The 13,437-nt window shown below is 39.4% G+C and overlaps 1 protein-coding gene across 2 annotated transcripts in view; it reads left to right on the plus strand.

The window, feature by feature from the left end:
• LOC108242732 (alpha-1,6-mannosylglycoprotein 6-beta-N-acetylglucosaminyltransferase B) overlaps positions 1 to 7,758 on the plus strand; it is a 227,617-nt gene extending 219,859 nt beyond the window's left edge. For both annotated transcript variants that reach the window (XM_017427751.3, XM_017427752.3), the window contains exons 16-18: positions 989 to 1,063; positions 3,372 to 3,655; positions 4,975 to 7,758. In XM_017427751.3, the coding sequence (XP_017283240.1) occupies positions 989 to 1,063; positions 3,372 to 3,655; positions 4,975 to 5,173 (558 nt within the window). In that variant the 3' untranslated portion in view covers positions 5,174 to 7,758. The remainder of the gene's footprint in view (positions 1 to 988; positions 1,064 to 3,371; positions 3,656 to 4,974) is intronic.
• Positions 7,759 to 13,437: the final 5,679 nt, after the last annotated feature.

The raw sequence follows: 13,437 nt of genomic DNA on the forward strand, positions 1-13,437 counted from the left end.
AATTATGACTTTGAAAGTCGAAATTATGACTTTAAATCTCATAATTATGACTTTAAATCTCATAATTATGACTTTGAAAGTCGTAATTATGACTTTGAAAATCGAAATTATGACTTTAAATCTCATAATTATGACTTTGAAAGTCGAAATTATGACTTTAAATCTCAAAATTATGACTTTAAAAGTCGTAATTATGACTTTGAAAGTCGAAATTATGACTTTAAATCTCATAATTATGACTTTGAAAGTCGAAATTATGACTTTAAATCTCATAATTATGACTTTGAAAGTCGTAATTATGACTTTGAAAGTCGAAATTATGACTTTAAATCTCATAATTATGACTTTGAAAGTCGAAATTATGACTTTGAAAGTCGAAATTATGACTTCCTGTTGGTCTTTTTTTTTTTTTCATGGCAGAAATGGGCTTCGATAGAAATAGGCCTTGATTTTCAAAGCCCGATCATGCTAAAAATTATGCTGGTTGCTTGGTCGCAAAACACTCAGAATTTAGTGAGCTTGAACTGTTAGCTGTGAAGTGCAGTTCATTAAAACAGCTAATTCAGTATTTATCAACCATAGCTTTGCCATCTTAGTTATCTTACCTTCATTCAGCTTTGTGTCTGTCATGTTTTGAGCATGTTGGTATCAGCAAGAAACAAAACAGATACATAGTCATTCAAGCAGATTGCTAATTAGGCCAATCAAAAGTGGTATTTAGTTATAAAACTCACACATCACAGCAGGCAATGATCTATTGGTATGCAAATAAAGCCTAATGAATTGCCAAGCACTGACACACCGTAATTGGGCTTTGCAAAAGCTGACAATAAAAATGTTCATCTGCTGGAATTATCAAGAAGAAGAGGCAATTTATTGCAATTAACATGAACAATGAATGAAATCACAAAACAAAAGTGTGCATTAATGTAAGTGAAATGTCACAGCAACAATAGGAAGTTTGCCTGCTTTTGTTTGTGATTTTCAGGTTGAGCCTTTCCTTCCTTATGAGTACACTTGTGAAGGGATGCTGGAGAGAGTTCATGCCTACGTACAAAATCAGGTGAGTGCACATCACTGCACATACAGAGCAATAAATGAACCAAAAATGTAAAAGAATCTTTTTTTGTCACAAGTCCTTCCATTATCTTACACATTTAGCCTTTCAGAAGTTCTCCAATGACCTACCCTGCTTCATGATTCTACACTCAGACACAGTGTAATTTAGTTTGTGAACTCCATGTACGTTAGCCCAAATTGATCTGCATGCTAACTCTCATAATGAGCCACATTTCTGCTCTCTGGCTCAAAAGCAAAAAGCCCTCTGACACTAATGAGGAGGGCTGAGCAACTAGAAGTGGAGGATGATGATAATTATGATAATAGAGGATAATTTCTTCCCTTTTTTACAATCAGACAGGAGAAGTCTCCTAACAGTTTTTGTTCACTACAGCCTAACATCTGTATGGACATAAAATGCAAGACGGGAAACATTTCAGTTACATTATTAGTTCAAAATAGAGCTCTGGGGGAACCAGTTAATACTGTTGGTAAAAGTGACACAATTTTGTGAAATTGTAGTTCATCTAACATGAGGCTTTTTGTTGTGGTTTTCTGATATCCGTCACTGAAGCAGATATACTGTTTTAATGAACACATCTGTTTTTACAAGTTGAGGAACATCTTGAGTTCTAAGCCTCAGATATACATTTATTTGCTGCACAAACACTGGGATGTTTCCTCAGATCTCAAAGATTTTTTTATACTTTTTGTTCTTTTGTGTAATGGACTTTTAGAAGATTCATGGGTGGAGATTGGTTATGTTTGACACCTGCTGCTGCATTAGTCTGAAAAATTAAAAAGCACAAATCTTCATTTATCAGAATCATAATAACATCATTCATCCCAAAAGGAAACTGTTACTAGCGTAAGCTGCATGGTGGAGCAGCTGGTTACTACTGTTGTCTCACAGCAATAAGATCCTGGGTTCAAATCTCAATTGGGACCTTTCTGTGTGGAGTTGGCATGCTCTCTCCATTTTTTTTCTGGGTTCTCCAGTTTCCTCCTGGTTAATTGGCTGCTCTATGCTGACCTTAGATGTGTGTGCATGGTTTTTAGTTTATGCAGCCCTGTGTTGGACCAGCAACCTGTCCAGTACTTAGGGTTGACTGTCCAGGAAAACAGGGAGTGTGGTAAAGAGGTGAAGAAGAGAGTCCAGGCAGGATGGAGTGGATGGAAAAAAGTTCCAGCAGTGATTTGTGACCAAAGGGTGGCAGCAAAAATCAAAGGAAAGGTTTACAAGACAGTGGTGAGAGCAGCTATGTTGTATGGTTTGGAGACAGTGGGACTGACAAAAAGACAAGAGACAGAACTGGAAGTGCTTCTTCCAATCCGATACTCTAGTATCATTACTATATTTTATAATGGTGGGATGTTACAATCACGACTTACAGACCTGTATGTTGACAATCCAATATACTATACTATCCAATACACATTCTCATAACTTCAGCTTCCCTGCTGACTTCTGGCTCTCCACTGCCACCAGTCCACCAGTCACATAGTTAAAGTGGATGAAAGCATCACAAAAGATGCTTTAACAATCAATATTTTCAGTTGAATTGATTAACGCTGCTTTAAGCACCATTTTTAAACATTTTTAAGATCTTTTAATATCATTAGTTGGTGTTTATGGATCCTGTTTGAAATGTTATGTGGAACTCCAGTTTGCAAAGGCATCTAGAAATACATTGGAGATCAAAAGGGTAGCAGTGCTTTCACAAACAGCAACTCTTCTTTTAAAAAGTATTTATAAAATAGGCATCTGCAGGAATAAAGACACACATCCTTTGATCTGTAGAGATAAATACTTTCTGCACTTTGATCCTCAACATAAATTAAACATACAACAGAGGAAGGATCAGTCATTTATTGGTAGATATGTGTTACGTGACATGATGGCATGGCTCAGAGTTGGCCCTCTAGTTGTGAAAAAAATAAAAACAAAAATGTAGCTGTATTTTTAAAGAACCAGTTAAGAACCAGCTCTAGTTCTACTCCTGGAACCTCTTTAGTGGAGAAAACCCCTCAAAAATGTGCCTAAAGGCATCTTTTGCCAAGGTCTGAAACAGGCTCTAATCCCCTGCTTGTGTTGTCTTGTAATATTAGGTAAACGTTGTCATATGATACAGGCTGGTATACAAGCAAGTCAAAATACACTAAGTGAGCATAATTGGGTAAAATAAAACATTTGCTGTCTGAGCAAATCAATTGCTTGTAAAGAAAATAAATGGCACACAAAGTGATAGTCGTCTAGTACTCAGTTCCACAGTAAAACCTCTGCACAAACTAATTATACTGTCTTTTTGTAGGACTTCTGTGTACCACAGCCTCCTTTCATTCCAACCAACTTCTCCAGGCAAGGATCTGCTACTGGCAGCAGGATGATCAGACCTCTGTTTGTGCCCCTTACCAACTCTACCACCCTGGGCTGGACATCCAATGTGACAGCTCCCGCCGCCTGGCCTCCTCTCAGCTCCCTCAGACTGCTCATGTCTCAGGAGGGCCAGTCCTGCGTGGAAGCCTGCCACTCAGCTGGCTTTATCTGTGAACCCGCTCACTTTCGCTTCATCAATAACAAGGAGGCTCTACGGGGGTAGGTCGGACTGAAGTACTGTAAAGTAATATGAGAAAGCTGCACCCAAACTTATTGTCTGCAAGCCAAATTTTAATTTGGCTGAACAAGCAAGCTTGTTTTATTAAAGCACTCCTTTACCAGAAGGAGCTGAGCTAATAATGTGAATATGAACACTCCTACACCATCACTGCTTCTTTCAGGCTGAGCTACTGTGGCAAATACAAAATGGAGAGCAGTCCTGTTATCTCTGTTAACTCTGTTACACCTCAGGTATTAATGAGAGTCTGTCATTTTTTAAGTGGAGAACAGTGCAGAATTCAATTTTCTGTAAACCTGCTGGTCTTTAAGTCTTTCCAACTCCCACCTGAGCTCAGTGTTTCTCTGCTTTTTTTAAATCCCTCTCAAATTTTTACTTATCTGCCTTGTGTTTTTAAGATGTACTGAGATAAGCAGCTGTAAGAAAATAATTTCACATCATCACCTCTTTACCTTTCTGATACTTCAGTATATATAATGTGATACCCAGCAGGTGGCCACAGATTTGTTGGTGATGTTGAAACATTTCTGTAGCACAATTTCATTCTATGCTAGGCTAATGCTCTGTCTGCACTTCTCCAATATTGTGGCATACATGTGGCACTTTTATGCCTTGAATGACGCATGTGAACGTTCCAGATATGCTGCATTAACATTACACAACACAACACAAACAAAACGCCACCAGAAAAATAACAAGACTGATACTCCTTTTCTACGTAACATACTCCATACTTACACTGTACGATCCTGTAAATTTCTCACCCTTCAACGCAACACTGACTCATGATATGGTGCATAACAAGAACACATAGTGAATGTTACACATCCATCATATACTGTACATCACAAGACTAATTGTTTTATAACATACGCTTTGTTTCTTCACATGTTACCAACATAGAATAATATGAAAAAAACACCAACTTACTTAACAAAAGTTGAAAAAGTGTGACATTAGCCTTAGGGGGGTTTTAGAGAGGTAGGGGTGTGTTTTACACTGTGAGTCGTTTTTGTTACTATTTTTGTTTTCTTCACTGGTGCTCAGGTCTGTTTCCCTTTTAGGTTTACCTTCTATTACCTCCTGTAAAGTTTTACGAGCTTCTTTGTTGCCTCTTCAATCTGTCCAGTCCTTCAGTTCCATTGTTCTTTTAAAAGCTGGCATCTGTAGTGTGATAAAAGTGGTGACATTTCTTTTCTTTGTTTAAACTTTTTAGAGGTATCAAAATCTTTTTAATTCTTATTTTTAGTTGTTATTTCAGCCTGCATTAAGACCTCCACCCCTCTGTTTTACCTCTCAGGTTGGAGGTGCAGTGTGAAGTCGTCGACTCAGAGATCAACCACATCCTCCCAGCCTTCTCTGTGATGCGGCGGGAGTGCGGCCTTCAGCGGGAACCCTTACTCTTCAGCTGCGCAGGGCACTCCCCTAAATACAGACGTCTTTGCCCCTGCAGGGACTACCGACGTGGACAGGTGGCACTTTGCAGAGACTGCCTATAACAACAGGAAACATGAAGGACTGAAACAGGGGGGAACATACAGATTCTGGCGCAAATTGGAGAACTTTAGCTTGAATAGCTGCTGGATTGTAAAATGAATATTTTATAAGGACTATATCATTTACTGCAACTCACTGGGAATGGAAAGCAGTTAGACGAAAGGACAAATACTTGGCTGCCAAAAACCAATGAGCTTTCACATTAATCCCGCAGTGATATTATGTAAAACGTTTTTTTCTGGGAATACAACTCTATATTAGTGGGAGGGCGGTGTCACACCATGACAGAGTCGCCATGAAGATGGCAACGTCAGGTCAGTATCCAACCGCCTCTCATCACTTGGGCAGGGGAGGATGCACACCCAGGTTATCTCTCTTTCTGTTCATCCCTTCTTCCTGTGATGGAATTTTATCAAACTGAACTTAAAGTCAGAGGCAACATCAGTCAAAACAATCATCTTTGAGAAGAAAGGACACACACATAGGGCAGGTCACAAGATTATTTTTCAATAAAGAAGCCTTCATAGCTCTCAGTTGGATTTTTAAAAAAAGGTCTTCAGGCTTTGTGATGGAAAATAAAAAAATATCAAAAGATCAAAGTGTTGAGGTGGCTTTTAGATTGCTTTTGTTCTTGATTCAGTTTCTCTCGGCTCCAGATTGGAGGGCTGCTCCTACAAACATCTGTTCCACCACTCACTCATTTAGAGCAGACATTTCAATTCAGATTATTTAAATAGCACTAATTCACAACAAAAGTCATCCCAAGGTACAATACAAAAAGGCAAATAAATCAAAATAACATCAAATTAAAGGCCTAGCATTCCTTCGAGGAATATATATCGCCTGCTGCTTTTTATCGCAGAGTTTAAAAGTAAGAAGGGAAAGAATTATAGCGGTTTGGGTCAAACCTCATAAATGTTGTTTTTCACAATCTTGTGATATTATGAGATCTTGCAAGTTGTGATAGCACTGAGTGTATGTGTTGTGAATGACTCAGCTACTATCACATCATATTGCAGCTGCAACCCGAGACCCCTCAGATGGGGGGGTTGACTGCAGGAAGAGAGAGTGGAGAAGACCCTTGTCCAGTTCGAGACCAGCCCCCAAGGCCATACGCAGTCCAAGGCAACCAAGATCCCAAGCCATTAGCTGGGAGTATGAACCAGGCCCCCAGCCAGTCTATCCTCTTACCCAGGCACCCGACAACAACATCAGAGCTCTCTTGGACTCCCTTAGACCACTGGCCCCAACAGACCAACACAGGGTCACTGACAGAGGCAACAGAAGACCCACAGCCCACCTCCACCACTATCACCTCCATTCGCCAACCGAGTGTGACTCAGTAGTGTGTGTGTGTGTGTGAGTGTGGGCATAAGAGAAACCACTTTTTTGCTAATGAAAACAAATCTAGTGCTCCTTGCTGCTGCTATGTTGTACTGGTTTATAGTTGTGTGTGTGTGTACCCACAAGCAACTCCTTGACAGGACAATCCTCAACAAATAATTAGAACTTCTTTTTTCTTACTGATAAAGAAAACTCTACAAAAATAATTTGTATAATTTGTTTTTGCTGAGTGTTAAGTTGCCAGTTTTAGTCTCCAAAGTGACAGTAATCTAAGATATTAGTTTTTGGACCATGGGAGAGTGCGTGGACGGAAAAGATGCCAATTCTAAAGTTCTGCAGTTCCAACATTTAAACCAGAAACCTTTTTTTCTGTGAGGTTACAGTGCCAACCTCCACACCACTGTGCTTCCTCTAGGAAAATATGAATTCATAATTGCTGTTTTTCTGCTTCTGCGTCTTTTTTAAAATTGAAAAATCCTTCACTTTTTGAGAAACTGGATTCAATGGTGCACAAAAATACAGGAACAGAACATCTATTTCATTTGAAACACAAACAAGAGTAATGGAGTCTTGTTGCACACTTTATTACTATACAGAAAAAGATTCAAAACAAAACTCTGACTTTTTTTCATCCCATAAATAAGTGGAATCTGAGGCTTCAAGCTGTGCACTGCAACAAGACAAATCTACATGACAGAAGGGATTTCCACCACAGGAGGGATCAGTAAAGCTTGTTGTCCTGCTGAGGAGTTGGATGTGTACAGCCTGGATTTTTCTTCAATCAGCACACAGTCACTGTCATTTTCTTCTGTGGTTTCTCTGTGGCATTATTTATTTTTCACCCGTCACCATGAAAGGTGGGTGACCATCTAATTGCCTATCTGTGCATGTGTCTGTCTGTCTGTCTGTTAGCAAAACAATTCACGGACCACTGGACAGATTTCAATGAAACTCCTAAAAAGTCATCAGTGGATGTGCATCTATGACTGATTAACTTTGGGAGTCAATCCAAATAAAAATGGCTGCCAAACACAAAAATTGCTTTAATTTTGTCGGTTTCATAGATTTGGAGGTAAAATTTAGTGTGGCAAAAGACCTTTGATTAAAACTTTGGCATGCAAGGTGGCGGGCTGTTGGTAAAATGGTAAATGGCCTACACTTGTTTAGCCCTTTATCTAGCCCAAGGACTCCAAAGCGCTTCACACTACAATCACTCATTCACCCATTCATTCACACATTCACACACTGATGGCAGTAAGCTACACTGTAGCCACAGCTGCCCTGGGACAGACTGACAGAAGTGAGGCTGCCATTACACCGGTGCCACCGAGCCCTCTTACCACCACCAGTAAATAAGGCAGGTAAAGTGTCTTGCCCACTGCTGAGATGGATGGAGCGAGGGTTCCAACCAGGAACCCTTCGGGTACAGGACTATTGCTTCAAGCAATGCTACTTTTAGTTTAATTTTTTATTTTCCTGTGAGTGCAAACTTTTATCTAAAAAGGATTTTAGGACCGATTAAAATCATTTTTAAAAGCTACTTACACAGAGGTAAAATTCGGGAGAGTCTGCAGGCGGGTATTATTAGATCCACAGTGTCGCCTGCAGGGGCTAGATTCTTCTTTGTAGGCAAGAAGGATGGCTCCTTAATTGCCGTGCATCGACTACAGGGGGCTAAATAATATAACCATCAAGAACAAGTATCTGCTGCCATTAATGTCTTCTGCTTTTAACCTTATTCAGGGAGCCAAGTACCTCCGCAACGCCTACCACTTAATCCGCATCAGGGAGGGGGACGAATGGAAAACAGCTTTCAACACACGAGCTGGTCCCTACGAGTATCTGGTCATGCCCTTTGGTCTCACCAATGCTCCTGCAGTATTTCAGTCTATGGTCAACGATCTGCTGCGGGATATGATAAATCAGTTTGTCTTCGTTTACCTAGACGACATCCTGATATTTTCCCAAGACCTGGCAACCCACAGAAAGCATGTCAGAGCAGTTCTTCTCAGGCTGCTCCAGAACAAACTCTTTGTTAAGGCAGAAAAATGTATTTTTCCACCAGTCATCAACATAATTTTTGGGTTTCAACATCTCTCCTGATCAGGTTTCCATGGACCAGTCCAAAGTCTCCGCCATCCATAATTGGCCTACCCCCAAGAACAGCAAGGAGCTCCAAGGCTTCCTCTGGTTCACCTATTTCTTTAGAAAATTCATCAGAAACTTCAGTCAGTAGCTGCACCTCTCCACGCACCCACTTCTATTAAGTCCCGGTTCCTATGGAACCAAGATGCCCAAACGGCATTCGAGCAATTAAAGAACCTCTTTGTCAAGGCCCCCATTCTCCACTCTCCCGACTGTGAAAAGCAGATTATTGTTGAGGTGGACGCCTCCAACACTGGCGTTGAGGCTATCCTCAGTCAGATTGGCCAAGACAATCTGGTTCATCCATGTGCTTATTTTTCTAAAGCTTTCCAGTGCTGAACACAACTATGACGTGGGTGAAAGGGAACTGTTGGCAGTCAAGATGGCCCTGGAGGAGTGGAGGCATTGGCTTGAGGGGGCCAAGGAACCCTTCATCATCTGGACGGACCATAAAAACCTTGAGTATCTCAAAACAGCAAAGAGACTCAACTCCCGACAGGCCAGGTGGGCATTGTTCTTTTCTCGCATCTCATTCTCTCTCACATACAGGCCTGGAAAAAAGAATGTCTCTCACGCATTCACGATGGGACTAAGGACGGATCCGGTTCCGAGACAGAAGAATTCATCCTTCCCTGTATGGTTCGTCTCTCTGTCACCCAACTGGAACGAGAGCTTTATACAAATAAATATATATATATATATATATATATATATATATATATATATATATATATTCTTTTTTTGGTTTTTTTTGTTTGTTTTTTTACGTAATGTCTGTCAAAAATATTGTATCCAATTTTTTTTTTCCATGTTTTAGCATAAATCAAATCTATTGATCAACCTTCCCATCTTTCTGTGGTTTTCTGTATGGCTTACTATTAATTAAAAAAAATGTTGTAAGGGATTGGAGACAGTTTATTTAACTGGAAAGACTAATTTTTTTTTTTCATTTCTAGAAAGTAGTGTCTTTGGAAATATATGATTTCTGTCCTACAACAAAGGCATATCCCATTTTTCTCCAGTAATTTGTAAATCACAACAAAAGCTTCTCAGTCAAAACAGAAAATGTAGAAAAAAGCTCAATGTGTTTGAACAATGAAAGAGTACGGTAAATGCTGTCTATTGATGGCAGCAGAAAAGCAAATAAAACAGACCGGCTAATCAGAGGCCGGCCCTCAACTGTCTGATTAGAAACATTCTTGCCCCTGGGCAAACTTTGTTGATGATCCTTGATGTGGAAAATGAAAGCCTCACATTAATTCACTCTGGGCGATCAAGATAAATCAGTGATGGAAAAGTAAAGATGGATGTAACCCCCAGAGGCAAGGTTAACTCTGTAGGGTTGGTGTCTTCAGGTTATGTCTGCATGTGTGTGTGAAGGATCATATTTTACTGTAAAAACTGAACCATCAAAGGCTGAGCACAGTTTTATTACAACCATCAGTTATTAATCTTAGCCTATAAACTCAGAGCTTTCCATCACTCTCTCTCACTGACAGTCTGTCTGCTCGCAGGGTGACTTTCAAACCTAATACCCTTAAAAACCAGATGGAGATGCTTCTATTATGAACACATCCAATCTTTGTGTACTTGTGTGTGACGACACACTGCGCGGTTTTAGAGCAAAGGCCTTTTGAAAGTGTCTTCAGGCTCTGTTTTAAGTAAAAATGTATTCCTTTTACATTTGAGTTTCCACAGGGATTGACTGAAGGATCCAGCCTTACAGAAACGATTGAGGGTTTTTGCAAAGTGAAGAAAAAAAAAGTATATATCACACCAACTTTTCAGCACAACTGCATCAAAATAATTTTTCCACTGAATTTGTTGAAATGTGATTTCTGTCTTGGATGAAAATGTCAAAAAGACATTTATGTGCAGCTTTCCTTAGAAGAACACAGTGAAAGATTGAATATCTGGTGACAGTCAAGATCAGTTTTTGATTTAAAAGAACAGTTCAGATCATTTAAAGTAGGGTTCTGTGGAAATGTTATGGCCAATGAATATCTTACCTGTTGTAGATAGCTCTTTGAACCACCTCAACTTGGAGAAATAAATTTAATTTTGACAGGACTGATAAGCTAACAGCTAAAAACAAAGTAGATTGCTGTTATCTTTAAACAAGTCCAATCTCCAAAGTTTTACATCTTTCATGCAAACACTACTTTATAAACCTTTACACTACTGTCAGTTTCTCTGCAGACAGCTGAAGTCATTACTTGTTCTGCACAAGTACAACATTGTCATTTATGCAGGATTCTGTGGTTATTTGCAAGCGCTAGGAACAGCAATAGCTAGCTGTAGCTCTTAATGCATAAAACTACATTTGCATGAAACCTAAAGAAGTTCTAAAGACTGGAGTTGTTTAAGGTGGCTAAATCCACTTTGAATGTAGATCTGATCAGACTCTACGCACAAGCTAAAAATGGCTTCTCCAAGTGGACCCAATTCTAAGTTGTTTAATGACATCCAGAAATCCACTTCAGTCTTAGCTGTTAGCTCATTAGTCCTGTCAGAATTAAAACTCATATTTCCAAATTGAGGTTCATCAAAAGTCTAACTATAATCGCAACACAAAAGACATCCTAGTGCAAACCGGATACTTCCAGGGTAACAATTTACATTATAATTAAGTACGGTTCCCGTAGGTACTAGGTACAATCTAACAAGAACATAAGTATTATTTAAAATTTTGTTGCAGAAACTGACTTCAAACTAAACACACTCTTTTAAGGTAGCTCTGTGAAAACTTTGATAATTTTGGAATCAATATTGTGGAGGCAACCCACTTTTCAGTTTTAGCTTTTCTACAGAATTGTGAGGTTTGTTTGCTATCTAATTTACTTCTGCCTAAACTAAAAAGTGAAGCAATCTTTAGCTGTCAAACACAGGTTTTTTTGTTTTGTTTTGTTTTTTGTTTTTTTGCTATGTGCATGTTAAGTAAAAAATCTTTGCAAAAAAGAAACTCCAGTTGGAATAAAAGACAATAAACCCCCACCAGGAATGAAATTTATCCATAAACAATTTTAGCTGTTTTCCATCCAAAAATAAAGTACACATTTCTACATTTATCTGTGTGGGAAAAAATGCTTTAAAAGGTAAAATGTGCTGTGTACTCATAAACTTGTGTGACCTTTGCTTGGGAACTTTTAAACCTGTATTGTTTAGCCATTTGTGTACATTACGATGGTGTTTTTTTCTGAAACCGAAGCTTTCTGAACCCAGGTCTCAGAGTGGAGATTTTCAGACACTCCCATTTGCATTTCAAAGGAAGCTTCAACAGCTGAAGTCATTAGTTGTTCTGCATAAGTACGAGCAGAGAGTAATAGCAGAAACATTCAGTTATTGCAGATAACAGAGTGCTGTTTATGTTAGTCCTTTTCAACATGTAGCAGCAACCCAACCTCACTGTTGGTCAAAAAAAATATCCATGTATTTACCATTTTGGATGTAACTGTTTAAATGCTCCAGACTGCATGCGCACCTCATTGAAAGCCTGGCATCAGGTAATATAAACAATAATTACCATTTTTATAAGATAGTTTTAGGGTCAAGTCCCCCTCCATTTCTGTATGCATGTTCACTAATCACAAAACACAACTAACTTTACAACCTAACACCCCCATCCAGCTGGAGGGACTGTCCCTTTTAGCTTCAGGTTGCCTAAATAATGCCTGGTGAGGCTCCCTGATTGGACAGTTGTTTCTACATAACTTGTAATGTGCAACCTTCTACTCCCTCCCAAGAATTAAGTTACCTTAAATGTGAATTTAGTTCTGTCTTTTTCTTTATTAGGAATTGTTGCTGAATCCTTTTACATGCTTGTAAAAAAGTATTCTGACAGCCTGTCTGCTCTACAGAGCAACATTATTTAGTTTATTATGGGTTCTCTTTGGTCTGCCAGCTCGGAATCAGTTTTAATTAGAGCCACATCTATGCATGTTATTTATGAGCTTTAAAGAATGATTAATCAGTCAGGAGCAGATTGGTGTACACAGCTGAATAATTACTGAGCCAAAGAATAACATCTCTGAAAACATGTTTGTCAGAATCTGCTTTTCCTCCGCTTGAAAACTGACAAATCCATCTCAGAGGTCACAAAAGCGTGCACAGATGAGCAGGCACTCGTGGTGTACACACACACGTGCATCTCTGTTCAGAACACACCGTCCTTCACTACATCTCCTCACACTCAGTCTGATTCTGTAAACACAAAGAGACGAATCAGCTCGCAATCTAAAGCTCAACTTTCATTTCTCTTATTTTTCTATTTTCCCTGTGTCTCTTCCTGGGTTCACAGAAGTCCAGTTTGTTTTTCAGACCTCCAGCACAGTTCCCCTGCTGTTTGATTGTTTCGTAGCTCCTGTAGTACGTGGGCTCTAATTACTGCTACCTCTCATTTTCACAGCTTATAGTGGCCAGTTTGTATACATTGTTCTGTGTTTCTGTGAATATACAGAGCATGAATTGTTGTTCTCATGTTGTTTGTGAGAACTCCTCAGCAGATGTGAAGGCAAACATTCATCTCTTTGTAGTACTTTCTGGTGTTTCCTGGCTCAGCACTTTCATGAAGCACACACCCTTTTGAAGTGCAGCAGCAGAAGGAGGAGGAGGAGGAGGAAGAGGAAGATGTACCTTTAGTCATGTGGTCAGAACCCCACTGGGCTTTTTTCTGCTATGATGGAGTGGATCTTCTGTTCATCTCTGATGTGATGCAGACTCAGGCTCTGTTTACACGTGAATAATCTCCTGGAAACAGTTTCCAATGTTGATTGTGAAA

This window comes from Kryptolebias marmoratus, linkage group LG3, assembly GCF_001649575.2.
Source record: "Kryptolebias marmoratus isolate JLee-2015 linkage group LG3, ASM164957v2, whole genome shotgun sequence".
In the NCBI taxonomy this organism is placed as follows: domain Eukaryota; kingdom Metazoa; phylum Chordata; class Actinopteri; order Cyprinodontiformes; family Rivulidae; genus Kryptolebias; species Kryptolebias marmoratus.